We start from the raw sequence: 27,043 nt of genomic DNA, 5'->3' as shown, positions 1-27,043 counted from the left end.
ATCAAGGGTAAATTGTAAACCGTTATTAGAAATGCGCCACAGACAAAGAGAAGTGGAAATAAAGTACACAATACAAATTAAGCTGCAGGGATATTCATGAAAAGCAACAACAGAAATTTCGGCAATGAAACAAGATGACTTTTACACAGGAAAATTAAAAAAAAGCACAAAAGAACATTGTATATTGCCAACTACTCCCATCCTTTCTTACTATCGCTCCTCTCTTTCTTTCCCTCTCTCTGTCCTCTTTTATCCTTTTATTGCCGCTAGCCGCAGCTCAGGTGCTTCAGGTTTCGATGGCAGATGCCGCGGCTAGCAACATCTGTTCCTTCTATATTTAGTTTTGTTATTTTTTTATTATTTCAACAATAATTAGCCACTACCAACAATAACAACCCTCTGGCGCATGCTCAAAACAGTTGCCAACCCTGGAGGAACGGAAAGCAGTCCATGGGAGAACCGAGTGGCCGAAAGGGCACCGATATAAGAGAGGAAAATCAGGAAATAAACGACGCGTTATCCCCGCTCTCCTCCAGCACAGGAATGAAAAGAATGACAAAGGAAGAGAAAAAAAAAGTGAAAAGAAGCGCTTAACCCGTCCTAGCGACGCGTCCTGACTACGTTTTTGATTGATTCCTTCTTATGTGCGCAGTTCAGGGCCTGATACGCCCTCTGTGATCTTTACTTCTCCTCACTACTTCGAATGATACACGCTTGTTGTGAAGTCCATGGAATATTAGATAAATCAAAGCAGACGGATGGCGTCCGCAACATACAGCATGTTGAACTGATTTCCAGCTACTGATGTAGCTAAAATTCATTGTTCCTAAAAAACACTTACTTTTTTGCACTATTTCATGCTACTCGTCACGATTTCATTCTGTTTGTATAAATTAACTAGGATCATAGGGCAGGAATTTGAATTTCGCTGCGCGCGCTCTGATTTCTCTGCGCTCTGTCATGGGTTTGAAGCAGGGGTGATCTCTGAGATAGGTGTGCTGCCATGACAATTCAGGCTGTATGTTAAAAGAAGGAGTTGAGAATCCGACGTCAATCTTTATTCAACGGATGAAAACCGGGTGAAGAAGGAACAACGCCTCAAGGACTAGTAAGAACTGGTCAGTCGTGCGTGACTTTAAAACAGACGGTACTGTAAACTCATGAAGACTGCCGTATTTAAGCCGAATGGTAGTTTTACGATGCCTGACTTTAAATTCAGGTGTCGTCCAGCGAAAGCTTTAAGACGCCAACTTGAATTTAAGCGATACGACACAGCGGGTCGCTTAACGCTGGGTTAGCAGCACCTCAGCAACCGTGTCACTGTAGAAAACGCTATATTTTTACCAGCGCAAATACGCGCAATATGCAGGAGGCATAAAGGTGTGCTTACTTATTAGCTCGTACCTGATTAGCACCTGAACGTCGGCATACGGGTTAAAAAGAAAGCTATGCAGTTTTCACGGGAACTCCGTATTTGAAAAAAAAAACATTCTCTCTCTATCGGGGATCGAGCAAACCTCAACGCCGTTTTCTAAAATCAGCTAATCAGGACTGCGAGCCCATAGAAGGGCGAAGCCGAATCGATCAACAGCTACAATGGGGAGCGGGCTTAGCTCAATGCCTTTGGGAGAGTTGAACTATGGGTCAGTTGATACATAGTCTTGGGTAAATAGACCAGCCAAAAGACAAAGGACAGGTAAGAGACGAGGCATCCACAGCGACTGTAACTAACAGGTAAGTTTGGGAGAATCCCCAAAGATGTAAGTTTAAGTAAGGCGTAACTAGTGACCAGCAGCACTGGTTAGCAGAATTTTTTGTGCAACTTCTAGGGAGAACGAATGACCCTGGATTCGATCATTGGACGAAAAGCAATCTTTGTTTAGCTGTGGTATTTCAGTAAAAGTTGTATTAATTTACTTCGTAGATACAGCTTGTCACAGCATAACATCACGTCATAAACATCATTATAATAAACATCCGCCTAAGCCTTGGCTAGGGCGTATGTTTATGATAATTGCTCCCGTAGCTGAAATATACTCCTCCTTTGTGTATTCTCCCAAAACATTTTAGGCGTACATGAGAGCCCTGTCGTTTAGAGCAGCCGTTTGTTTTCTGTTGCTGTTCTGTAGGTAGCCAAACTTGAATGTTTGAGCCCTGAGTTATGCCGTGCTTAAACGGAAGCAGTTTAGCGAACAACAAAGCGACGATAGCTCGACCGCTCTATCTGCGGGGTGACAGCAGGATGGGGCTCAGTGCTGATTGTCTCACCGGCCTTAGATTGGAGTCTGTACCATAACTGTCTTCAGAGCAGAGGGTCTCTGAAACTTGGATGCAGCCGCAGTGGTAGCAGTTTTCTTACTTTGCTAAATCCCGAAGGTAGCCGTAAGGAATGCTTTCAGCTCTACATTGATTGCATCCTTCTTTTCTGCGTTTCTGGCTGCGTTTGCTCATGTCAAGGCTGCGAGCTTTGCATTTATCAAAATTTATCGCTAGCCAAAAAAACTCGCACCATTTCGCTGACGGTTATTGATATTTTCTGAAAATTCTTCAAGTTCTGCTTTTCTCTATATTCGCAACCTCCGCCGCGAAACTTCTCTAAAAGAAACTCAGCGAATGGAACATCGTTTCTATACTCCGTTTCATACATAGCAGGCAACGCTGCCAAAGCTAGCGCGACTGTTCGCGCAGGCTAAGTCCGCGTGCAAAAAGTAGTTCTCCATAAAATCAAAGAGGACACAAGCATATTTCGTTGCGACAAATCTTACGCGCCGCGACTGGCACCTCTTGGATTCTATTGATCTCTTGCCACATTTTCGTCCTGCGACTCGTCGAGACTTCGGGAAGCAAAAAGTACACGTGGTGGTATGATACGCGGTTGATAGGGCGGATCGCTCCTACTCAATCCGCGCCCAAAAAGTAGTTCAAACTCCGTGAAAATTATGGCCAGAAAGCCAGCACACTGAGCGCCTGACAGCTTCGACCGTTATTTTCAATGCTACCACATCGTTTTATACCGCTCTTTATTTTCGTCCAAACACTGACCGGAGTTTCGAGAAGAACGAATAATACGTCGCGGAGTAATATGGTTTCTCTGGCGCACTACTTCAGCAACCTCCGCAACGTTGCCTGCTATGTATGAAACGGAGTATAGAAAAGTAATTCAGCGATATTTATTCCACACGAGCACGCAGATAGGAATGACAGGACCGTGCTTTTCTAGTATTTACTGTCTAGAAACAACGCATCACCAACTAGCCACGCAACGTGTTTTATTAAGTGAACAGAACATAACTGCGTTGTTTATATTCGACTACTTAGCCTAAGGACGCAGTATAACATCATCACCGTACCACGCCCATTTCAGCTTTTTAAGACTCGTACGGCGGAAACTGGGAAGCTGTGTACGCTTACCTAAGCGGGTGCATGTCGTAAAAGGCGAGCACCCGATGCTCCATGGCGATGTGCTCTGCCGGCACCAGATTCCACCACGACGCTTCGGCGACAGTGTCCTCATCGCACGTGGCGAGGACAGCGTGGGAGCCTTCGCTTCCCAAGCGGAAGCAGTAGTCCTTGCCTCGATTTCCTTGAATGCAGGGCGACCAGCACTTTCCAACTGCTTTCATGACCGTTTCTAAGTCGGATGCCATTTCTCCCCGATCATTGTAGAGATCCCACTTTCCGTCCCAATCGTTCGATACACAGGGCAATAGCGAGCCCTTCTCGATTAAAACTTTCAACTCGGCTACACTTTCTATCCCCTTCGAATAGCTTGGGACGCTGCGAATCGCCGTGATAGTGTTCTGAATGTAGTTACCCAAAAAGAACATTCCCAAGGACCACGTAAAAAGAACGAGGCTCTGTTGGCACAACATGCTTGAAGGGCTCTGACCTAGCAGGCAGCTAACTAGAAAGAGAAAAATGTCGGAATGTGAAACGACGTCTTGACTTGGAAAAAGCTTGCCTCCGATCTCCAATTTAAGGCAAACCAAGACTGCGAGAGCCGCTAAAGTAATCAATAGCCAGATAAACGAAATCCATGAATCAATCAAGGCTATTTGGAGAACACTGCCACGCTGAGTGAAGAAGCACAGCATAGCGGGAGCGTACTGCACGTCTCTGAACAAAATTGGAATCTGAAGGTAGGAGCTCCTAAAAGGAAGGAGCGTGGTTTCCACCTCTCCAGTTTGAAATTTTCTGTCATTGTATGTTCTCTGGAGGCGTAAAGTGTTGTTCAGTGCCCTGTACGCGTCCACAAGGGCGGCAGCTTCTGGCACTTTCGCGATGAACCAAATCGGGGCTCCATAAAAGTCAGTGCCTAGGTAGAGCTCTCTACCTTTTGGATATCAGTTATCCAGTTTCTCCGGAGTAAACAAACTCTCCGGAGCTTCGACTATCTCCCGGACGTGACACCTCCTGAACCGCTCTGCTGCAACGCTGGTATCCTTGGCAGTCACGCTTTTAACCCGGCACAACCCTCTGTTAACTTTAAGGAGAGCCTTTTCGTGTGATTCCGCAGAAACGAGCCAAGGTATGTACAGCAAAGTTTCGATGAAATGTAGGGACAGATTCTGCACACGGAGGCTTTGGCTCGAGTACCAGGGCGCAAATACGAGCCTTTTTTGAAAGGTGAACGAACGCGCATTTTCTCCCGAGAGAAAGCAAATTGGAGTACCTTTCGCCCGGTTAGGCACTAGTTCGCACATCATATCTTTATACGAAGCCTTTACAAATTTCAGTGGTATCGGCAGGTCGTTTAGACGCGTCCGTAGCTCTCTCAAGTTCTCCGGTGAGTATATAAGGGCAGTCCTCGCGAAGGAGGCCTTCGATGCTTGCATAACGCTGATCATGTTGGAACTTAAACCCGCTGACGCGGCTCGCGCAATGATGACGGAAAGAAGGCAGGCAATTGTGAAGGGAGACCCCGTCGAAAATTGAGTACTAAGCATCGCGGAGGGGGAGATGGTGGTCTTCTAAACGAGAATAACTATTTCTGACCGATTTTAGGGGGCTCTCTGCTCACGTGCTGTATATATCTCCTATAGCTTTCATAAATTAACGCGATACTTTACAGCTGCGCGGTGTGATAATGCTTTAAAGGAACACGTTGGCTATTTAAGGGGATGTGGAAGCCTTCCAACATTCTCTTCGGTGCACTCTGTTCTCACATAAAAGAAAGTTTATTTTAGTTTCAAGTAGAATTAAAGGCGGGGCATCATCAACTTTGCAGTATTCACAAAGGCCCTGCGTGGCTGGGAGTTAAGCTGCGGCAATCTGCGCTTAACTGGGCCGGTTGCCACGTTGCTCAAGAGTGAAAAACAGCGCAAGAAACGATGCACAAGGGAATGACGCCAGAGAGGGCTGTGTTTTTCCCTGCTCTTGTGTCGTGTCCTGCGCCTGTAACCGCCTCACGGCTCCTAGGAGAAACACGGTCGCGTGAATTTACTCCACATTTCAAGGGCTTGTTGATGGCGACAGTTGATCCAACAAAATGTTTGCCCCGCTGAAGGAGTGCGATAAGAATATGCTTGGCAGAAAATGGCGGATACGACTGAAGAACCGGTTGCAGCGAGTTGCGTATTCGCTTTGAAAAAGGTCTGGTAAAACGGCGGCAACTCCTGTGGGAAAAAAAAAATATGCAAGGTGCGTGTTTTATCCCGTTCGCAAAGAGATAAAACCAGCGTGGACAAAGCCCTTGCTGAACAAACAGTCATTGCGTGTCGCATGAATCGATCCTGGTTTGAGTGCCTCGTAATACAAGTCGAAAAAAAGAACGGTATCAGCGATAATACCAAAGCATGCTCAGCGTTATTCGGTACTTTTTCAGGGTACTAAATTGCTTCGTAACCGTGACAGGAAGCTTCAAATTCAGCTCAACAATGTCGAGCTTCGGCGGCTCTATGAGAAAGTAAGCATTGGAGTATCATCCAGACAGCTCAGTGCTGTCGCTGCCAGCGCGGAAATGCACGTAACACTGAGTTATGTGCACTGTGCAGAGCACTTGCTATCTGCACTGTGATGTGCGCACTGTGCACATTTCCCATTCACAGTCATCACGCTGCAGACATCCTTGCGATGACTCCGCAAATAGCAGCCCAGAGTCCTTCGAGTCCACTGGCCTCATGAAGACGATGCTGCGCCTGCCTTACTATGCGGCAAACGAGAAAAACTGCAAGGGCGGAGAGTCGGCGTTGTGGGATGGAACAACTTCGCCTTCCTTCCTCCAAAGTATCTCAAGCCAACCTAGCTGCCGCCATGGCCATTCCCGGACAATCGACAACCGTCGTCTGCTAAATGTGCAGTAACCAATGAATGGCGCGGAGACCGCTTTTGGCTTTTTTTTTTTGTACTAAGCCGTGCCTTAACCATTGCAGTTTTTTATTTAGATGGTACACTCGCCCTGAGAGAAAAAAAAAAAAAACTTGAATTCAGCAAGCAAAAGCAAACAACCACCCCTTGAGGGCCGGTCCAGCCTGAAATATCTGAAACAGTTTGGATGCTAACAAGAGTAGCTAGTAAGCCATGTTTTCTAGCGCAGTGATATCGAGTGCGATGCCGGCCTTTCTTATGCTCAAAGCACTGGCACATATGCTCTGGTTCATTTTAAAGATGGGGCTGTTTTCAGGCTTCCAGCAGCTCATGACCACACTCCGGAGCCGGCCAAGAGAGGAAGGCTATTGAGCAGGGCATGTTTAAAAAAAAAGAAACAAAAGGAAAAATGCGGAGGATCAATCTTCATCCGGGCTTGTCTGTTTTCTTTTACACGGATGTCATACTACATGGATGCATACTACTTGAAAGCGACTCAGGCTATGAGGGACGCCGTAGTGAAGGGCCCCGCAAATTTCGACCGCCTGGGGTTCTTTAACGTCCACTGACATCGCACAGTACACGGGCCTCTAGAATTCCTCCTCCATCAAAATTCGACCGCCGCGGTCGGGATCGAACCCGCGTCTTTCGGGTCAGCAGCAGAGCGCCATAACCACTGAGCCTAATCTGCTAGTCATTTTCCGGACACAGTTATAATGATTAATCAGTTGGACTGCTGAAAAGAATATTCCTCGCGTAATTTGGTTTGGTTTATTGGGGTTTAACGTCCCAGAGCGAGTGAGGCTATGAGAGACGCCTCATTAGAGGAGCTAATAATTAGCTTTTTGATGAACGGGAAAATAGAATGCTGGGATCGAGCCAGGAAGTTACCACGCGGATGTTGGCGAGCGCCAGCCACAGCAAAGCAACACTGAGATGATGATGATGATGAAAATATTTTAATTGGAACCAAAGTAGGTGGTCGGTTCCCCTATTACGGGCGTTCATTGGATCTTGCAGCCACTCCAGCCCTTTCGGTCAGCTCCCGCTGAACTTTCGGGTCTGAGCTGGACAGCATTTCCTCTCATCGGTCAGTCAACGGTTCTTTTACCCTTGCTATTTCTGTGTTCTTTTCGCAGGCCTACACCACGTGATGTAAGTCCGCGTCTATGCCACATTGGGCGCATTGTGGCTCATAGTCTTCTGGGTAGATTGCGTAAAGTCTTTTAAGGCGAAGCCTTTAATGCCTCATAATTGTCGACAGAAGGTTGTCAGCAGAGGTGTCACGCTTTTCTAGTCAGACCAGAAACAAAATCTTTGTGCACGATGGGATTCGAACCACCATCCCTTCCGTTCCGCAGCCGAGCGTGCTAATGGCTACGCCACTTCCTGCCAACGCATATGTTCTCGTCTAAGACGCTGGAGAGTGCTTGCAGAAAGGCGTCGAATCAGACGGATTCCTCCCAATAGACCCTTCAGTGTCTCCGGCACTTAAGATTCACAAACAGTGTTAACCACACGTCAGTGACACAAGCAGTAACACCGCGCTTAAGGCTTTCGCCTCACCGCACTTGAGTTCAATTAACAAAGTGCCCCCCTGAATTTTTGCTTTTATTTGGGCAACGCATATGTTGTTCTCGTCTAAGACGCTGGAGAGTGCTTGCAGAAAGGCGTCGAATCAGACGGATGCCTCCCAATAGACCCTTCAGTGTCTCCGGCACTTAAGATTCACAAACAGTGTTAACCACACGTCAGTGACACAAGCAGTAACACCGCGCTTAAGGCTTTCGCCTCACCGCACTTGAGTTCAATTAACAAAGTGCCCCCCTGAATTTTTGCTTTTATTTGGGCAACGCATATGTTGTTCTCGTCTAGGACGCTGGAGAGTGCTTGCAGAAAGGCGTCGAATCAGACGGATGCCTCCCAATAGACCCTTCAGTGTCTCCGGCACTTAAGATTCACAAACAGTGTTAACCACACGTCAGTGACACAAGCAGTAACACCGCGCTTAAGGCTTTCGCCTCACCGCACTTGAGTTCAATTAACAAAGTGCCCCCCTGAATTTTTGCTTTTATTTGGGCAACGCATATGTTGTTCTCGTCTAAGACGCTGGAGAGTGCTTGCAGAAAGGCGTCGAATCAGACGGATGCCTCCCAATAGACCCTTCAGTGTCTCCGGCACTTAAGATTCACAAACAGTGTTAACCACACGTCAGTGACACAAGCAGTAACACCGCGCTTAAGGCTTTCGCCTCACCGCACTTGAGTTCAATTAACAAAGTGCCCCCCTGAATTTTTGCTTTTATTTGGGCAACGCATATGTTGTTCTCGTCTAAGACGCTGGAGAGTGCTTGCAGAAAGGCGTCGAATCAGACGGATGCCTCCCAATAGACCCTTCAGTGTCTCCGGCACTTAAGATTCACAAACAGTGTTAACCACACGTCAGTGACACAAGCAGTAACACCGCGCTTAAGGCTTTCGCCTCACCGCACTTGAGTTCAATTAACAAAGTGCCCCCCTGAATTTTTGCTTTTATTTGGGCAACGCATATGTTGTTCTCGTCTAAGACGCTGGAGAGTGCTTGCAGAAAGGCGTCGAATCAGACGGATTCCTCCCAATACACCCTTCAGTGTCTCCGGCACTTAAGATTCACAAACAGTGTTAACCACACGTCAGTGACACAAGCAGTAACACCGCGCTTAAGGCTTTCGCCTCACCGCACTTGAGTTCAATTAACAAAGTGCCCCCCTGAATTTTTGCTTTTATTTGGGCAACGCATATGTTGTTCTCGTCTAGGACGCTGGAGAGTGCTTGCAGAAAGGCGTCGAATCAGACGGATGCCTCCCAATAGACCCTTCAGTGTCTCCGGCACTTAAGATTCACAAACAGTGTTAACCACACGTCAGTGACACAAGCAGTAACACCGCGCTTAAGGCTTTCGCCTCACCGCACTTGAGTTCAATTAACAAAGTGCCCCCCTGAATTTTTGCTTTTATTTGGGCAACGCATATGTTGTTCTCGTCTAAGACGCTGGAGAGTGCTTGCAGAAAGGCGTCGAATCAGACGGATGCCTCCCAATAGACCCTTCAGTGTCTCCGGCACTTAAGATTCACAAACAGTGTTAACCACACGTCAGTGACACAAGCAGTAACACCGCGCTTAAGGCTTTCGCCTCACCGCACTTGAGTTCAATTAACAAAGTGCCCCCCTGAATTTTTGCTTTTATTTGGGCAACGCATATGTTGTTCTCGTCTAGGACGCTGGAGAGTGCTTGCAGAAAGGCGTCGAATCAGACGGATGCCTCCCAATACACCCTTCAGTGTCTCCGGCACTTAAGATTCACAAACAGTGTTAACCACACGTCAGTGACACAAGCAGTAACACCGCGCTTAAGGCTTTCGCCTCACCGCACTTGAGTTCAATTAACAAAGTGCCCCCCTGAATTTTTGCTTTTATTTGGGCAACGCATATGTTGTTCTCGTCTAAGACGCTGGAGAGTGCTTGCAGAAAGGCGTCGAATCAGACGGATGCCTCCCAATAGACCCTTCAGTGTCTCCGGCACTTAAGATTCACAAACAGTGTTAACCACACGTCAGTGACACAAGCAGTAACACCGCGCTTAAGGCTTTCGCCTCACCGCACTTGAGTTCAATTAACAAAGTGCCCCCCTGAATTTTTGCTTTTATTTGGGCAACGCATATGTTGTTCTCGTCTAAGACGCTGGAGAGTGCTTGCAGAAAGGCGTCGAATCAGACGGATGCCTCCCAATAGACCCTTCAGTGTCTCCGGCACTTAAGATTCACAAACAGTGTTAACCACACGTCAGTGACACAAGCAGTAACACCGCGCTTAAGGCTTTCGCCTCACCGCACTTGAGTTCAATTAACAAAGTGCCCCCCTGAATTTTTGCTTTTATTTGGGCAACGCATATGTTGTTCTCGTCTAAGACGCTGGAGAGTGCTTGCAGAAAGGCGTCGAATCAGACGGATGCCTCCCAATAGACCCTTCAGTGTCTCCGGCACTTAAGATTCACAAACAGTGTTAACCACACGTCAGTGACACAAGCAGTAACACCGCGCTTAAGGCTTTCGCCTCACCGCACTTGAGTTCAATTAACAAAGTGCCCCCCTGAATTTTTGCTTTTATTTGGGCAACGCATATGTTGTTCTCGTCTAGGACGCTGGAGAGTGCTTGCAGAAAGGCGTCGAATCAGACGGATGCCTCCCAATACACCCTTCAGTGTCTCCGGCACTTAAGATTCACAAACAGTGTTAACCACACGTCAGTGACACAAGCAGTAACACCGCGCTTAAGGCTTTCGCCTCACCGCACTTGAGTTCAATTAACAAAGTGCCCCCCTGAATTTTTGCTTTTATTTGGGCAACGCATATGTTGTTCTCGTCTAGGACGCTGGAGAGTGCTTGCAGAAAGGCGTCGAATCAGACGGATGCCTCCCAATACACCCTTCAGTGTCTCCGGCACTTAAGATTCACAAACAGTGTTAACCACACGTCAGTGACACAAGCAGTAACACCGCGCTTAAGGCTTTCGCCTCACCGCACTTGAGTTCAATTAACAAAGTGCCCCCCTGAATTTTTGCTTTTATTTGGGCAACGCATATGTTGTTCTCGTCTAAGACGCTGGAGAGTGCTTGCAGAAAGGCGTCGAATCAGACGGATGCCTCCCAATAGACCCTTCAGTGTCTCCGGCACTTAAGATTCACAAACAGTGTTAACCACACGTCAGTGACACAAGCAGTAACACCGCGCTTAAGGCTTTCGCCTCACCGCACTTGAGTTCAATTAACAAAGTGCCCCCCTGAATTTTTGCTTTTATTTGGGCAACGCATATGTTGTTCTCGTCTAAGACGCTGGAGAGTGCTTGCAGAAAGGCGTCGAATCAGACGGATGCCTCCCAATACACCCTTCAGTGTCTCCGGCACTTAAGATTCACAAACAGTGTTAACCACACGTCAGTGACACAAGCAGTAACACCGCGCTTAAGGCTTTCGCCTCACCGCACTTGAGTTCAATTAACAAAGTGCCCCCCTGAATTTTTGCTTTTATTTGGGCAACGCATATGTTGTTCTCGTCTAAGACGCTGGAGAGTGCTTGCAGAAAGGCGTCGAATCAGACGGATGCCTCCCAATAGACCCTTCAGTGTCTCCGGCACTTAAGATTCACAAACAGTGTTAACCACACGTCAGTGACACAAGCAGTAACACCGCGCTTAAGGCTTTCGCCTCACCGCACTTGAGTTCAATTAACAAAGTGCCCCCCTGAATTTTTGCTTTTATTTGGGCAACGCATATGTTGTTCTCGTCTAGGACGCTGGAGAGTGCTTGCAGAAAGGCGTCGAATCAGACGGATGCCTCCCAATAGACCCTTCAGTGTCTCCGGCACTTAAGATTCACAAACAGTGTTAACCACACGTCAGTGACACAAGCAGTAACACCGCGCTTAAGGCTTTCGCCTCACCGCACTTGAGTTCAATTAACAAAGTGCCCCCCTGAATTTTTGCTTTTATTTGGGCAACGCATATGTTGTTCTCGTCTAAGACGCTGGAGAGTGCTTGCAGAAAGGCGTCGAATCAGACGGATTCCTCCCAATACACCCTTCAGTGTCTCCGGCACTTAAGATTCACAAACAGTGTTAACCACACGTCAGTGACACAAGCAGTAACACCGCGCTTAAGGCTTTCGCCTCACCGCACTTGAGTTCAATTAACAAAGTGCCCCCCTGAATTTTTGCTTTTATTTGGGCAACGCATATGTTGTTCTCGTCTAGGACGCTGGAGAGTGTTTGCAGAAAGGCGCCGAATCAGACGGATGCCTCCCAATAGACCCTTCAGTGTCTCCGGCACTTAAGATTCACAAACAGTGTTAACCACACGTCAGTGACACAAGCAGTAACACCGCGCTTAAGGCTTTCGCCTCACCGCACTTGAGTTCAATTAACAAAGTGCCCCCCTGAATTTTTGCTTTTATTTGGGCAACGCATATGTTGTTCTCGTCTAGGACGCTGGAGAGTGCTTGCAGAAAGGCGTCGAATCAGACGGATTCCTCCCAATACACCCTTCAGTGTCTCCGGCACTTAAGATTCACAAACAGTGTTAACCACACGTCAGTGACACAAGCAGTAACACCGCGCTTAAGGCTTTCGCCTCACCGCACTTGAGTTCAATTAACAAAGTGCCCCCCTGAATTTTTGCTTTTATTTGGGCAACGCATATGTTGTTCTCGTCTAGGACGCTGGAGAGTGTTTGCAGAAAGGCGCCGAATCAGACGGATGCCTCCCAATAGACCCTTCAGTGTCTCCGGCACTTAAGATTCACAAACAGTGTTAACCACACGTCAGTGACACAAGTAGTAACACCGCGCTTAAGGCTTTCGCCTCACTGCACTTGAGTTCAATTAACAAAGTGCCCGCTTGAATTTTTGCTTTTATTTGGGCAACACGAGAAGCAGCGGCGTAACCTTCGCGTGACAGTCTCAGTCGCGTGGCCATTATGTAAAGTAACTGCGTGTTCTCGCCCTGCAAAAATATTCTCCCGCCAAATGCGTCGCGCATAGCGTCACGTGTTGCGTCACTCCCCGTTCGGTCCAGTCTCGTGCCTAAACCGAATGTGGCGATGCTGACCAATGCAAAAATGTTCCGCAAACAACTCTCGCTGTAAAGCGTTGCAGGAATGCTGTGCGTAAATCTTAATTTCATTACAATAGCGGCCGGTTAAAACCACGTGATCTTGAAAGCCGGTTGTTGCCATGTTAGTACGCCTTGCATTCAGTCCGCAGAGTCACGGTTGGCTATCAATAGGCGTTGCCATAATGGAGGCCACTATGGTTAGCAAGTATATATGGGACATGACGTGCGCGGGAATTCGGGAACCGCTTTCCCCCTATAATGAGTACATTAGCTCTATGTTCCAAAGCGTATCGATTCTAAAACTGCCTTCGATCGCGACTAGCGATGCCGCGATTGTTGTCAGTCGCGCGGACGCCGAGGTGGTGTTTGAACCCAAGCAGTCCAGGTAACCGGTCCAGTATTGCAAATAGATGGTTTCACTCTTGCCCTTCGTTGGACAGGCCATTGCCAATACGTTTCCAATATTGGGTCGATTAGGCCTATGCTGCTTAGGAAGGCGCTGACTTCTGACCATCGTGGTGGATTTCGGACGCGGCACGTGACTCTTCCTTCAGCAGGAGCAGTCCTGGTAAGGCGCTGGCTTCACACCAATCCATGGCTCCCACAGGCATCGATGGCGGTCTGGAAACCCTCGCTCGTCGGTTTCGTTGTTCCCTGGTCGAGGATGGAAGGCCCTCCGGTACCTCTCCAGCTTCTTCAGCAGCTTGTCGCGCACCTGGGAACCAGCAGTGGTATCGGTTTTATTAAAAACGATAATAAAGAATAGTAAAAAAGCGGTTGCCGGCCACTAAAGCTGCTGCATGCTACTCGGACACCAGTTATACAGCCGACGGAAAAAAATTACGGACACTTAGGCAATGTCCAGCCTGGTTTAGCGATAGCACAAGGACCTTGCTAGGCGCGCCAAACATAACCTAGTACGGCCACATAAGCTTCACACATGAATCGAAATTTGATGAGTCATGTTTCACGTCTTGTCGTTTGAATTTGGCGCGTTCCGCTAGTTGACGGAGAGCCCACAAGCCTTCCATGGCCGCCACCACGCCTGCTAAATTTAGCGGCGGAACCCTGACGCAGCTTTGCGGGTTGCCAGACCAAGCGTTACAGCGCACATTGAAAAAAAAAATATGTTATGTTATGTTATGTTATGTTATGTTATGTTATGTTATGTTATGTTATGTTATGTTATGTTATGTTATGTTATGTTACGTTATCATTTGGGGGGTTTAAAGTCTGAAAGCGAGCCACGGGCTTGATAGCCGCCGTTGTGGAGTGGTTCGGGTTAATTTCGACCGCATGCGGTTCCTTAACAAAAAAAAAGGCACGAAATGACAGAATAAGGAAAGAAAATGGTAGAAGTAAAATTATATTCAAAATCCTATGCACGTGCATAGTCAAGTCACGCAACACTCGTACACACATATAGAAAGGAAAACAAAAGCGCAGTTGCAGGTGCCCTAACCCATGGAAAGAGACGAATATGTTCGGAGATACTACATTAATTGGTCCTGCTAGTGCTCCGCGAAACAGTCGCACAATTCAGGAGATCACTGTAGTGCTTTGTAACGTCTGTTTCTAAACACAGACTATTTATCGAGCCGCCCTAAGCAATTTTCTGACGCCAGAATAGAATGCAATGGTACCCGGGTGAGCGGTGGAAGAACAGGAATATACATTTTTTAAAGCGCTTCATAAATGTTTTCATTAGAATTTTCTTTGGGTCTGGTGCACTCGCCAATGCGGTAACTTAATCTGTGCTTGAATTTAAAAACTCTAGTAGGTGTAGTAGTAGTAGTAGTAAAATTAGTGCTATAAATAGTATTAGTAAAAACTCTAGTAAAACTGTAAGTAAGTAAAAACTCTAAAAAAACTCTAAAAGTAAATTTATTCTCTGCTTTGTGCCAGCCACCTTGCTAATATCATCACGCAGTGATTGGGATTTTTAGTAAATAAATAATGAGAACTGTGATGAATTTATTCGACATAAACGTTCCCTCAAGCCTTCTTCCCATACCCGAAACGGAAAAAAACTATGAGGACGCTAAGTGACAAGTGCGGAATGTGATAGCACTGTATTTAACATTTGTCGTGGCTTGTGTTGCAACTTTGTGTGCATTTGCGTCAGTTTCTTTGCAATTGCCGGTCCATCAACCAACACATTCGGACAGCTGGCTGCAGCATCAGGTGTCCGCTCTGCTGTGACGGTGCCGACATTTGCATATATCGCAGTTTTTTTCTCATTTTTTGATTCCGATTTTCTATCTAGGTTGCTGTCTAGAAACCGGGTTGCTCACAGCCCTGGCGGGCAGAGTGTGCTGACGTCACATGGTCACCTGACCTCTCTGGGCTAATTATAAATACATTTGCCGCCTGCAACGATGGGCAGGTTGTGATGACGTCGCAAGGTCACGTGACCGCTCTCGAACAATCACGGGAACCCCTCAGGAAAGATTTATTTGATTGTGTGTCGCCATCAAAACCTGCCCTCGACCACCTGTCGGCGAATTTCGTGACATGGGAGATGGGCGTGGTTTTGGCGCGACGATAACTCTCATGCTGTCGCATTGAAATTGACGACGGTACGTGACTCCCCAAGCCTCTTTCGAAAAAGCGCCTCGCATACCTGGTCGACCAAGCCGCTCAGCCGGATATTGTACATTGTCAGTTAATGGTTAACAAGCGGTTACGAAATGCGGAAATAGCGTCGTCATTGGGGTTACGACTGACATACTACCACTACGACGTAGGGCGGTGACAACGAAAGGGCAGTAAGCTCCAAAATTAATTCGTTTCTTGGCACCTTCTTTGAAAATCTCATATTTCGAAACTCCCATATTTGTCAATCACCATCTGCCTGGGACTCAGCACCAGACTATACTACCGTGGGCATAAGGCATTTTAATAGAGTGCAAAAAAATTCTAAGGACGATTACTGTTCTTCCTTGTGAGAAATTTGTGCACAGCTTTGTCGGTTTCTCAATCTCTATAGGCTCGTTATTTTGCTTTGCTGGGCCGTAGGCACGTATGGTGACGATATTAGTTCGATAGCAGTATTACTTGAAAAAGACGATTATACGCAGTGCTATAGCGCGCTAGAATGTGTATGTTAGTTCGATAGCAGTATTAGCAGAAGAAGATGATGTGCAATGCACAGCGCGACTGTAGTTTAACACGATGCGTGATCGGCTGCGGCGATAGTCTAGTGCTCTTATACAGTGGCCAGCGAAGCTGACCTGTTCGTGGCGCCGCGGGTTCGAATCCCGGTCGCGGCAACGTTTGTTCTGAAGCGGAAGCTTCACTAAGGGTCCTCGTGCTACGATCGCCGGGTGGCTAATTTTGACCTTCAACTGAGTTAGAGGTCAAACCATGAAAAAGAGAAAAAGAAATTGCATCAATATCCATGACCGGGAGTCGAACCCGCGGCTGCGCGAACCGATCTTTTTAAGGGCCGCTAAGCGAGACCACTATAGGCTATGGCCGCAGCCAACACTCCTCGTGTTCAAGCAGTACCACACACTCGCGCTGTGCATTGGACAGCGTCGTCTTCGACAATTCCATCTGCTCCGTCACGCGGCACTGCCTGCTCACCGTCGTCTTCTGCGTAGCACAAATCCCTGCTTTCGCTCTCCGATTATAATGCAGTAAACATTCTCTGTAGTTTTTAATTCATTTATATATGGTTTGGCTCGGTTACACCGACGGTGGCGACGCGGCTAAACCCACGAAGGGGCTCTCAACGGCTCCGCTCTAAAAAAGCCGTGTCCGGTGTTGCTAACCCAGAAGAAAAAAGTGCGAAGGGATGCCAAGTTCCATACCTGAGTTCTCGACGACGCCAGATTTTTCGTCTCGCAGGGGTCACTGAGGATGTCGAACACGAAGACGGTGTCGTACGGGTCGAAGTCGGTCGCGACTCTCTCGTCGTTCGCCGATTCGTTCCCTCTGGTGCAATGGAGGACCGCCTTTTGGCGCCAGTTAGGCAATGGCGCTGACGACGCGCCATGGGCACCGTCACTGGCAGCGCTCTGCAGCGCCTTCCAGGCCGCAGAGGACTTCGTCAGGGCGTCCAGGTCAAGGTCTTGGGGAGGTTGACCTCGCGGAGGTGGAATCCGCTCGTCCAGCTGCGGGTCTTCCGGTCCCTCGGGACGGTACACCAGCTTGTACCTGCAGAAAAGCATAGAGAGTGAGAGAGAGTAAACCTTATTTGGACAGAGTAATTTACAGGAGCAGATCTTCCCTTACAAAATTTAGACAATCCATAGAGCATCTATAAACTTCTCTCTATAAAGTCTGTAGACTTTGTATAGACAAATCCTATAGACTAGTTGATAGGCAATACAAATCCTAAGACAGCCTATAGACAATCTATAGATGTATGACCATACACTCTATAGACTTTTGCACATTTTCCCGAACGTCCTTTTTCAGCCTCTCACAGGGCGAGATGTAATTTTTGACGAAGAACTGGAAAGCTTTTTCGTCTGTGATGCGTCAAGTAGCCCCCTACTTTGTACATTCGCCGTGTTAGCGACTGCTTTATTTCACGCAATTCCATGTTCTACACGTTGGTAGTTATACGCGCACAATTCGTAGTGTTTGTCGAGGTATCGCGGTCCTGCCGTTCCCCCACCGTTGTCTTGCCATGCCGCCGGAGCGACGACGACGGCGGTGCCATTCACCTGCGGTTGCGGTGGCCAGCAGCTTCGTCGGGGCGACAGCCACCCATTCATGTCTTTATCCCACCATAGGACACAGCGACGCCAGAGGGGATCATCCCTTTTTGGCTTGACAAGGAGCGCCGACCAGCCGCCTTGAAAGAGGGTACTGAGGGCGGAACAAAGCCACTTCCTAGAACTGAGTAATGAAGGCCGCTAATCCCACTAGTGAAATGTCCGGGCAGGTGTTTTGACCTTCCTGGACATGCCATGGCGGGGTATCTCAGCCGTAGGCTTGTTTCCCCTGGTATCGGAATGAATATTGCTCGCGTAAATGTTAACATTCAAGGATTGAGTAATGGTATGACATATCTACACCGTTCGCTATTTATTTTTTAGCAATAAAACGCACAAAAATATTTTGTGTAAATAAAATAAATAAAAAAATCGTTGTTTCTATTTTTTCTTTTTTAATATACAAAAATCTGTCCCCCCCCCCCCTCCCCCCCCCCCCCCCCCCCTAAAACCACGGCATAGTGTCCTCGGCTTTCGCCTCTTCACACTTTAGTTGTCAAAGTGTCCTCGCAATTTTTTATGTGTTACGCTTGCAGTAGTACATCGAAGTACAGAGCAGTACACCCAAAGTGTAAGGACAGACACAGACTGCTAGCCGACAGGCTGGGTTATTTCTTCACAAGTTCAACACCAATGTGGAATTCCGCATTCAGCCTTTCCCTTCACTCAGTACTGCAACATTATTTCCCTGCTTTGACAGGGGTAAATGAATATACGCTTGCTCTCCAATCACAGACTGCGACATATTACTAGCGCTAAAATTCACGCAAAGGACAGCGAGCAGAAACACACAGAACAAACGTCAGACTTCAACTCAGAGTTGAAGTCTAGCGTATGTTCTGTGTGTTTCTGATCGCTGTCCTTTGTGTGTATTTTAGCGCTAGTAATATGTCGCAGTCTGTGAATCAAAAGCACCAACTAGCCCGGCTTTATTCTTTAATCACGCTGTCCAATCGTCCGCAGGCAGTTCAAAATCCGCCACTATAGTCAAGAAGGTTACAACGAGGATATATTTCCTAATCCCTTACCAATATCCAGCTTACCAATATCCCTTACCACCCTTACCAATATCCCTTACCAATATTGGTAGCTTACCAATATCCCTGAAGAGAAAAGTATAGACCTTTTTTCAGTTTTAGCCTCGCTCCCAGCGCGCCGATCACCACCATGTTGCTTTCCTCCTCTCTGGCTGGTTCGGAAAGGCGGTGTCCGTGCGTCCCGAGCGTTCTGTGCGGTTCTCCGTGTTTACTGTGTGCGGTTGCTTAGCTGTAGTAGCCCGATTTGGGTGTATGCGCGATTAAAGCTGAAACGAGGTCTCCGGGAAACCCCTGCGCAGTCGTCTGCTGTTCAAACAACTACAGGAAGCGAAGGCGGCTTGAAGCGGAGCAGTGTGAAGAACACAGAGAGCCACGGCGGCAGTGCGGTTGCGGGCTGTTTCAGCTACACTTACCTTACACGCGAGCACCTATACTGCTGACGTCGCTAAGATATTTGTCGTCTGTGACCCTTGCAAAACCAAACATCAGTAATAATTCGGGGAAATGATGCAGCAGCACTGCGGGTTACGTGAAACACTTCTGTTATAACTGCCGACACTGGGGACTGATTATTAACGACAACGGCACTGCAAGCATAGCTATTTGACAGTACTTGAAAGCCATGATGCATTGCGCAAATGCCACAATTTCCTCGCAGTAAATATCCGATAAACCAGCAGGACTTAAAAAACTGAAGGCTGCAGCTTTGACATGTCCACTTTGCATCGTGACACCTCATGCTTCGACCAAATACTATTTTCGACTGACGCCATAATGCAAAGTGCCGATTGTTCTATTAGGGACGTGCAATCAGCATGCACGCAGTGCCCACCCGACCACACGCACGCGCTTTCTCGCTCTTTCGGCATTAATCAGCGGCCGCATCCGAGACGGGCCAAGCAGATACGCCCCTCAGGAACTGCCACAGCAGGTGCACCAGTTTCAAGTGTATAAATTACATCGCGTTCGAAGGCCACATGCCTCTCTACTACATCTTTTTCCGAGTTTAGCGAAATGTCAGACGACGCGAAGCTCCACATCCAGTTTCCTCTATTCATGCGACACTTTGCTACGACGCGCGGCGCCGACGGATGCACTGGCGCTCCGAAGAGCGCGGCCACACACTCGCATGTTCACCCTGTAGGAGTGGACCCCCCTACATCTGCACGCTTCAGTTATTTTACCGTTAGTACGAAGTAATCAAGAAATTTATTTATTTATTTATTTATTTGGTAATACTCTAGCCCTCACTTGAGGGCCATCACAGGAGAGGTTTTTATTTTAATTATCGAAAAACAAAAACATCAGGCACCGACAAGACACAAAAAAACATAATCAAAACACGAATACTTAACAACTTAACAAACAAAAATGAGGGAAATCATAACAGCATGATCAGTTGTCAATTCCCCTGTTGCCTGTAATATAATTCCAAAAGGTTCTCAAACTCTTTGACATTTTGAGCTGTGACAATGAATTCTGCAAGACCATTCCACATATTAATACATGAGGGGAAAAAAAAGAGATTTGCAAAGCCAAAAGCCGCAACAGAATTCTGTGCGCTTATGCGCTCCAGCGATGACTTCTCCATGTAGCACTACAGAAAGTACCGTTTTTTAGGACAGTGCAGAGGGAAAATGTAGTGAAAGACGCGGTCGAACGCAGTTTCAATCTGTTCGTGTCACCGGCGCAACGCAGGGCAGACCGCTTGAGCGCTTGACAGCAACACTGCTGTTAGCTCGGAACGGAGCGGTTTTTCTTTTATAATTATAACTACAACGTAGAAGCGCTCAGCAAGTTTCGTGCTCGCATTAATAAATCTCTCCATTATAGATACCAGAAAACCTTTAAATGAATTGCGCACACTTGCGTAGAAGCGCACCTCCAATGCCGATTTTCGGCACAACTTGCACGGAAACATCCGCGTCGCCGCTCACCGAAGCACGGTCCATTTTGTTCACAGTTGCTCAGTGCATACAGTGCAACACTTTGCAGGTCAAAATCATGCAAAAATCAACACTCGGATAAGGTTGAACAGCGCGGCGAGTACTCGCTGCCTGTACTGCAGCGGCGACCACCCAAGCCAACATGGCGGAGAAATCGGCCAGACGCAAGACGGCGCTGCTGTCGAAAGATGGCCGCGCGCACCTGAAAAAGGTCTATACAACAGCTGTATCCTACCGGTACTCACCTATGGGGCAGAAACGTGGAGGCTAACAAAGAGGGTCCAGCTTAAGTTAAGAACAACGCAGCGAGCTATGGAAAGGAAAATGATAGGTGCAACGTTAAAAGATCGGAAGAGGGCGGCGTGGGTGAGGGAACAAACGCGGGTTAATGACATCTTAGTTGAAATCAAGAGGAAGAAATGGGCTTGGGCAAGGCATGTAATGCGAAGGCAAGATAACCGCTGGTCCTTAAGGGTAACGGAGTGGATTCCAAGAGAAAGCAAACGTAGCAGGGGACGGCAGAAAGTTAGGTGGGCGGATGAGATTAAGTTTGCGGGGATACAGTGGCGGCAACTGACAAAGGACAGGGTTAATTGGAGAGACATGGGAGAGGCCTTTGCCCTACAGTGGGTGTAGTCAGGCTGATGATGATGATGATGATATTTCCTAAGGTGGCAGTAGGGTATTGTTTATCTGAGAGAGAGAGGGAGGGATACTTTAATGAATATAGGACAGGTCTGCCTGGTTGTTAGCCTAGCATGCTACTCCAGGTGAGGGTGAACGAAGGAAGAAGATAAGAGGAGAAGATGAAAGTGAGGTGGAGATATCTTTCTATTAACTATCGGAATCCGAGTTCCTTACCTCCCAGAGATGATTGCTGAAGCTTTCTTGTGGCCTTCCAGCTCCACGATAACGTCTCCGCGGTCTTTTTCCTTCCCCGTCGATAGCGCTCGCCACAGGTCCTTGCCGTTGACGTCACCAAGCTTCGAAACGTCACCACCTTGGAGAGTCGTTAGAGAGGATGATAAAAAAATAACACGGCACGGTTTCTGTGTAACGCGAGATTCAGGGACAGGTATTGAGGTATCTATATTTGACAATATATTGAGGTAGAGAATATGAAGAGCGACTTCATATACGTATAGTAGTTATATAGCGCTCTTCTTAGTTCTCTACACGTACGCCTGCTTCGAGAAGCCCTCCTCTCCAGTCCGTCACCAGCGGAGTCAGTGGATAAGTTTTCAGAGTACAGCATTCCTCTTGCCTGCGCCGCCGGACTTGGAAGGAATATGATTGTGGCTACCCAGTGTTGCCATGACAGAGGACTTCCAAATTTTGGGCTTGCCTCTTGGACCCGCGTACATGCGCAAAAAAAAAAACAAGGTTGGTTTAGTTTTTAGTTTGGTTTATTGGGGTTTAACGTCCCAAAGCGACTAAGGCTATGAGAGACGCCGTAGTGGAGGGCTCCAGAAATTTCGACCTCCTGGGGTTCTTTAACGTGCACTGACATCGCACAGTACACGGGCCTCTAGAATTTCTCCTCCAAAGAAATTCAACCGCCGCGGCCGGGATCGAACCCGCGTCTTTCGGGTCAGCAGCCGAGCACCAAACCACTGAGCCACCCCGGCGGCAAAAAAAAACAAGGCTGACGAAATAAAGTTACAAAAATAATTGTTTCCCATTTAGTCTGAATTTCCGTTCACGTTACCTCCGAACTTGGCTGTTTCAAATAGGCAGAGGTTTAATTTGTCACTTATAATGACGACGTTGCACGGTTGAACAGGGAATACGGATGCGATTGCAGTGCTGGGAACGTCAGTCAGGGCCAGCCATGAAGCATACACATCCGGGGGAGAGGAGAGCCGCGGTACTCTGAAAACTTAACCAGTGAATCTGGTTGCTAGTAGAGTTACCGTATACGTACCTAGAGTTGCTCGTAGGTCTTGAAGGGTTGCCACAGAAAGCACCCAGGTTCGGCAAGGCCGCACTTCGTGTTTGCAGGAGACGAGGGGTAACCATCGGCAATCTCATTCCCCATATTTTACCGTGGACACTGCTGATTTATAAAATATATCGAGCAAAACAATCGGTAAGCTTGCCTCCTCTGCAGCTCTGCCGCATAACTTGGATGCTCTCTGCAGCAACTCGGCAGACCTACGCGAAATTCTAGGTACTTGTACAGTAACTAAAGTCGCTAGAGGCGCGCAGCGCCACCGCCGCTGACCCTCTCCTTGGGCGGCGCGTTTCCCAGAAGCCGCCGCAGAGGGGCCACGCTACATTTCTCTGTTCTCGCCACACTGTCCCTCCTCCTTCCATAGGAACCACCCTCCAAGTGGTTCCCATGGCAACCAGCCACCGGTTACGCCGACTGCTACTACACCGACGGGAGACCCAGAAACGGGCGCTTAACAGCTGTCGCTGTAAAAAGAATAAAAGAAAATATATTATTCCAAACTTCAGAAAGGCAGGAAGGAGCGGCTAAGACATATTTGAAAACTGGACATTTAGCACGTTTACTCATGCGATATATCTTGATAGTGCCGTGTTAAAGAAAAACTTGCAAAATCTGTTTCAAAAGAAAAAGAAACTCTAATTCCAGAGGTGATCGCGAACTACTGAAAACTTTGTTGCCGCTTGGAACTGCTGCTTGCTTCAGTCATGTTAATCATTTTCTTGTTTGTTCCTGCGTGTAATGCTCAATTCATGACGCTGTGGAAAGAACCCTTCTTGCATTTAAACTATAGCTAATCCAGGACTCATATTCACTCATGACACCCTGTGTGACAACTGCCTTCAGTTTCTTGGCCACGCCATTGAATTCGGTCCCCACTTGGTCCGACGATACAAAACAAGAAGCGAAAAGGGCCTCCGTCTGTATGACTCAGCACATTCGAAGCTAATAAAATGCAACTCTGTTGTTGCGCGTTTCAAGGCAGCTAGCTGCCCAAACACTTTCCTAGTATCAGTTGCTGAAAAGGTGGTTGAAAAGACCTTCATTAAAGGGGCTCGCAAGTGGTCTTAATTAAGTTGCGATACGCCTGTGATGTTAAAGGACTCCGCTTCACGAATTTCCTCCAGCAAGAATTTTTTTTGATGCTGTGACGATTCCCCAAGTCAGCGGACGCGAAGTACACCGCAGGCGCCGTCTCAGCGGCACCCAGCTGCACGGGGAAGAAGGAAAAGGGAAATAAACGCTCCCTCGCTTTTCAAGGAGAGGAGCCAGTTTGACTCCCGCCAGCAACGTGTACTCTCGCTTCACGGGCGCCCCTTCCCGCGCCCTCCTCAGGGCACGTCGGTGACCCGTTTCGGCATTCGCTTCCATGCTCGCCCCTTTACAATACTATAACAATTCTGGCGACGAGGTAAAAGTTTTCCGGCATCGCATCACCTGCAACCATGCCGACCTACGGAGCAATGGAGCCATTCCACGGGGAAGGAGGAGCCTGGACAGAGTACTTGGAGCGAGTCAAGCTCTTCTTCGACGCCAACAGTGTTCCAGAGGAGAAGAAAAGGTCCGTGTTCCTGACATGCTGCGGGTCCAGCACCTACTCCTTACTACGGAGCTTGCTGACGCCTAAGACTCCAGATCAAGTCTCCATCGACGAGATATTCACCGTGCTGTCGGGCCACTACATTCCTAAGCCTTCCGTGGTGGTCTGCCGCTTCAGATTCAACAGTCGCTCTCGCCAACCGGATGAATCGGTCAGCGACTACATCGCATCACTGAAAAAGCTTTCAGCAAACTGTGAGTACGGCACTTTCCTTCCTGACATGCTGCGGGACAGACTCGTTTGCGGCATTAATGACGCGCCAATGCAACGGCGCATGCTTGAAGAGCCAAACCTGACGTTCGAGTCTGCAGTCAAGGTCCTAATTGCAATCGAGACGGCGAAAAAAGACTCAAGCATGTTGATGCAAGTCCAGGGTATGGCCGAAGCGCAGCCAGTTCACAGTGCGATGCGAGCGCAAATGAAACAGACGATAAGTTGTTATCGCTGTGGAGAGCCGCACTACGCAACAGTATTCCAGCACGCCAAATCCCGGTGCAACGCATGCAGCAAGATCGGGCATCTGGCCAGAGTATGCCGCTCAAGGGCTACCGACACGAAGCAAAAGAACGTGTCAAGAAAGTACAATACGCAGAGGCAACAAAAGCAGCCAGTTCACAGCCTTGCAGAGAGTGGAAATCTTCCTGAAATCCAGTCACAGGTCTACGAGACATGGCAGATGAAAAGCGACCAAACAATTCCTTCGTTTTTTGCAGTTTTACAAGTCGCAGGCAGACCTCTTAGAATGGAGCTGGACACGGGGGCCAGTGTCTCCGTAATGGGGGAGACCGCATTCCAACAGCGGTTTCCTGAGCTCTCAGTAGATCCATCAGACGTTAGTCTGAAGAGTTATTGCGGAAGACTGACACCCGTTAAGGGCAAGGTTACCGTTCCAGTCCAATTCGGGCGAAGAGAGGCAACACTGCCTTTGTTTGTAGCTCCGGACCAGTGTCCAACTCTTCTCGGAAGAAACTGGATCAGTGCGCTGCAGCTGAACCTCAATGACGTCCGATCCGTTGACTCACTTACGAGCATTGACGAGCTGCTGACTTGCTACAAGGACGTATTTTCAGAGGGACTAGGCACATTCAAAGGCCAAGAACACCAGAGAATGGGAAGGAAAGCACAGTCTAATCCGTGGCCGTTTCCGAAGAAACCATGGTCTAGACTGCATGTCGACTTTGGTGGTCCATTTCAAGGACACTACTTTTTCGTCCTAGTCGATGCCTACTCTAAATGGGTAGAGGTGGTTCCCGTTCATGCACCATCAGCGGACGCCACAATTCGATGCCTGCGAAGCATATTTTCCACACATGGCATTCCAGACATCATTGTCTCCGACAACGGCACAGCATTCACCAGCGAGAAGTACGCTGACTTCTTGAGCAAGAACGGCATACGGCGTATTCTTATCCCGCCATACCACCCGGCATCGAACGGAGCAGCGGAACGCGTCGTGCAGACAATTGAGGGGAAACTCAAGAAGGCAGCGCCTGGAGATTTCCAAACAAACATCGACAGGATCCTGCTTTCCTACAGAACAACGCCGCACGCGTTTACTGGGTCCCCTCCCGCTGAGCTCCTTATGGGCAGGCAACTGCAAACACCCATTCAACGAGTGCACCCCGGCCTAAGGGCGCATGTGGACTTCAAGCAATTGAAGCAAAAGATGCGCTGCGACAGCAACGCACGCAAAAGCTCTTTGCCTTCGTCCGGCGAGCCCGTCTTTGTTCGAAACTTCCGACCAGGCCCAGCTTAGATTGCCGGAACGGTTCGCCATCCCACAAGTTCTTCGTCGCTTCAAATACAGCTCGAAGACGGAACGCTGTGGAACAGACATGCGGACCATGTGCGACCGCGAAGGACCCCCGGCGTTCTCTCCGACGACGAGGAGCCTCTTCCTGCACTGGCAGCGACAACGTACACGGAACAGCTGTGCCCACCTCGCTGCTCATTAAGCACCGAGCCGTCTACAACAGCCTCGGCGCCGCAACAGCAGTCAAGTGCGGCTCCTTTGCACCCCCAGCTTCGTCGGTCTTCCCGGGTCCGGATGCCTGTTATCTACTACGGACTGTAGAGGCGTAAACAAGCGCCGCTCGACACCAGTGCCGTGCAGCAGGCTTCATAACAAAGGGAGGAGTGTGACGATTCCCCAAGTCAGCGGACGCGAATTACACCGCAGGCGCCGTGCAGCGGCACCCAGCTGCACGGGGAAGAAGGAAAAGGGAAATAAACGCTCCCTCGCTTTTCAAGGAGAGGAGCCAGTTTGACTCCCGCCAGCAACGTGTACTGTCGGTTTACGGGCGCCCCTTCCCGCGCCCTCCTCAGGGCACGTCGGTGACCCGTTTCGGCATTCGCTTCCATGCTCGCCCCTTTACAATACTATAACAGATGCGCTTTGTGGAATCTGAGTTATATGTAGTCAAAATTTTAATTCCAGCGTCTTCACGCCATCCCCTCCCCTCTCATCGCTTTTTGCACGCTGAAAGCTCGGTGCTTTTTCCGCCTTAGCATTGTCAGCGGTGTAGTAGATCATAATACAGCTAAGACGTGCTAACTAGCAGGCTGGGTAACTAATATTGAATAGCTGAATTTTTAACTATTACTGTTAGACTCCTTAATTTTCGAAAGGCTTGTAGCCCGCCGTGATTAATAACCATATCAGTTTTTACAATTTCGAAAACATAGTTACCCTCGGAGCTCTGGGCAACAAATTGTGGCTATTTCGACGTGTTACGTGCACTGGAGGGGTTGCTTTGCCTGGAAGCTTCTCGAAAGCGCATGCATTTTGGCGCGATGTAGCCAAAATTAGTTGGGCCATAGCTCCGAGGAAAAC

General features: G+C 48.3%; 1 protein-coding gene across 3 annotated transcripts in view; it reads right to left on the bottom strand.

Annotated features, from left to right (window-relative positions):
* Window positions 1-13,431: 13,431 nt before the first annotated feature.
* Window positions 13,432-27,043, bottom strand: part of LOC149334986 (arylsulfatase B-like) — a 29,427-nt gene continuing 15,815 nt past the window's right edge. For all 3 annotated transcript variants that reach the window (XM_089553710.1, XM_089553711.1, XM_089553712.1), the window contains 3 exons: window positions 21,521-21,659; window positions 16,765-17,110; window positions 13,432-13,664 (listed from right to left, as the gene is read on the bottom strand). In XM_089553710.1, the coding sequence (XP_089409836.1) occupies window positions 13,500-13,664; window positions 16,765-17,110; window positions 21,521-21,659 (650 nt within the window). In that variant the 3' untranslated portion in view covers window positions 13,432-13,499. The remainder of the gene's footprint in view (window positions 13,665-16,764; window positions 17,111-21,520; window positions 21,660-27,043) is intronic.

Source organism: Amblyomma mixtum, chromosome 7 (assembly GCF_055824585.1).
Source record: "Amblyomma mixtum isolate Tamu chromosome 7, ASM5582458v1, whole genome shotgun sequence".
Taxonomy (NCBI): Eukaryota; Metazoa; Arthropoda; class Arachnida; order Ixodida; family Ixodidae; genus Amblyomma; species Amblyomma mixtum.
The sequence above is the reverse complement of the archived record's forward strand: the minus strand, read 5'-3'. Positions and strand labels throughout refer to the sequence as shown.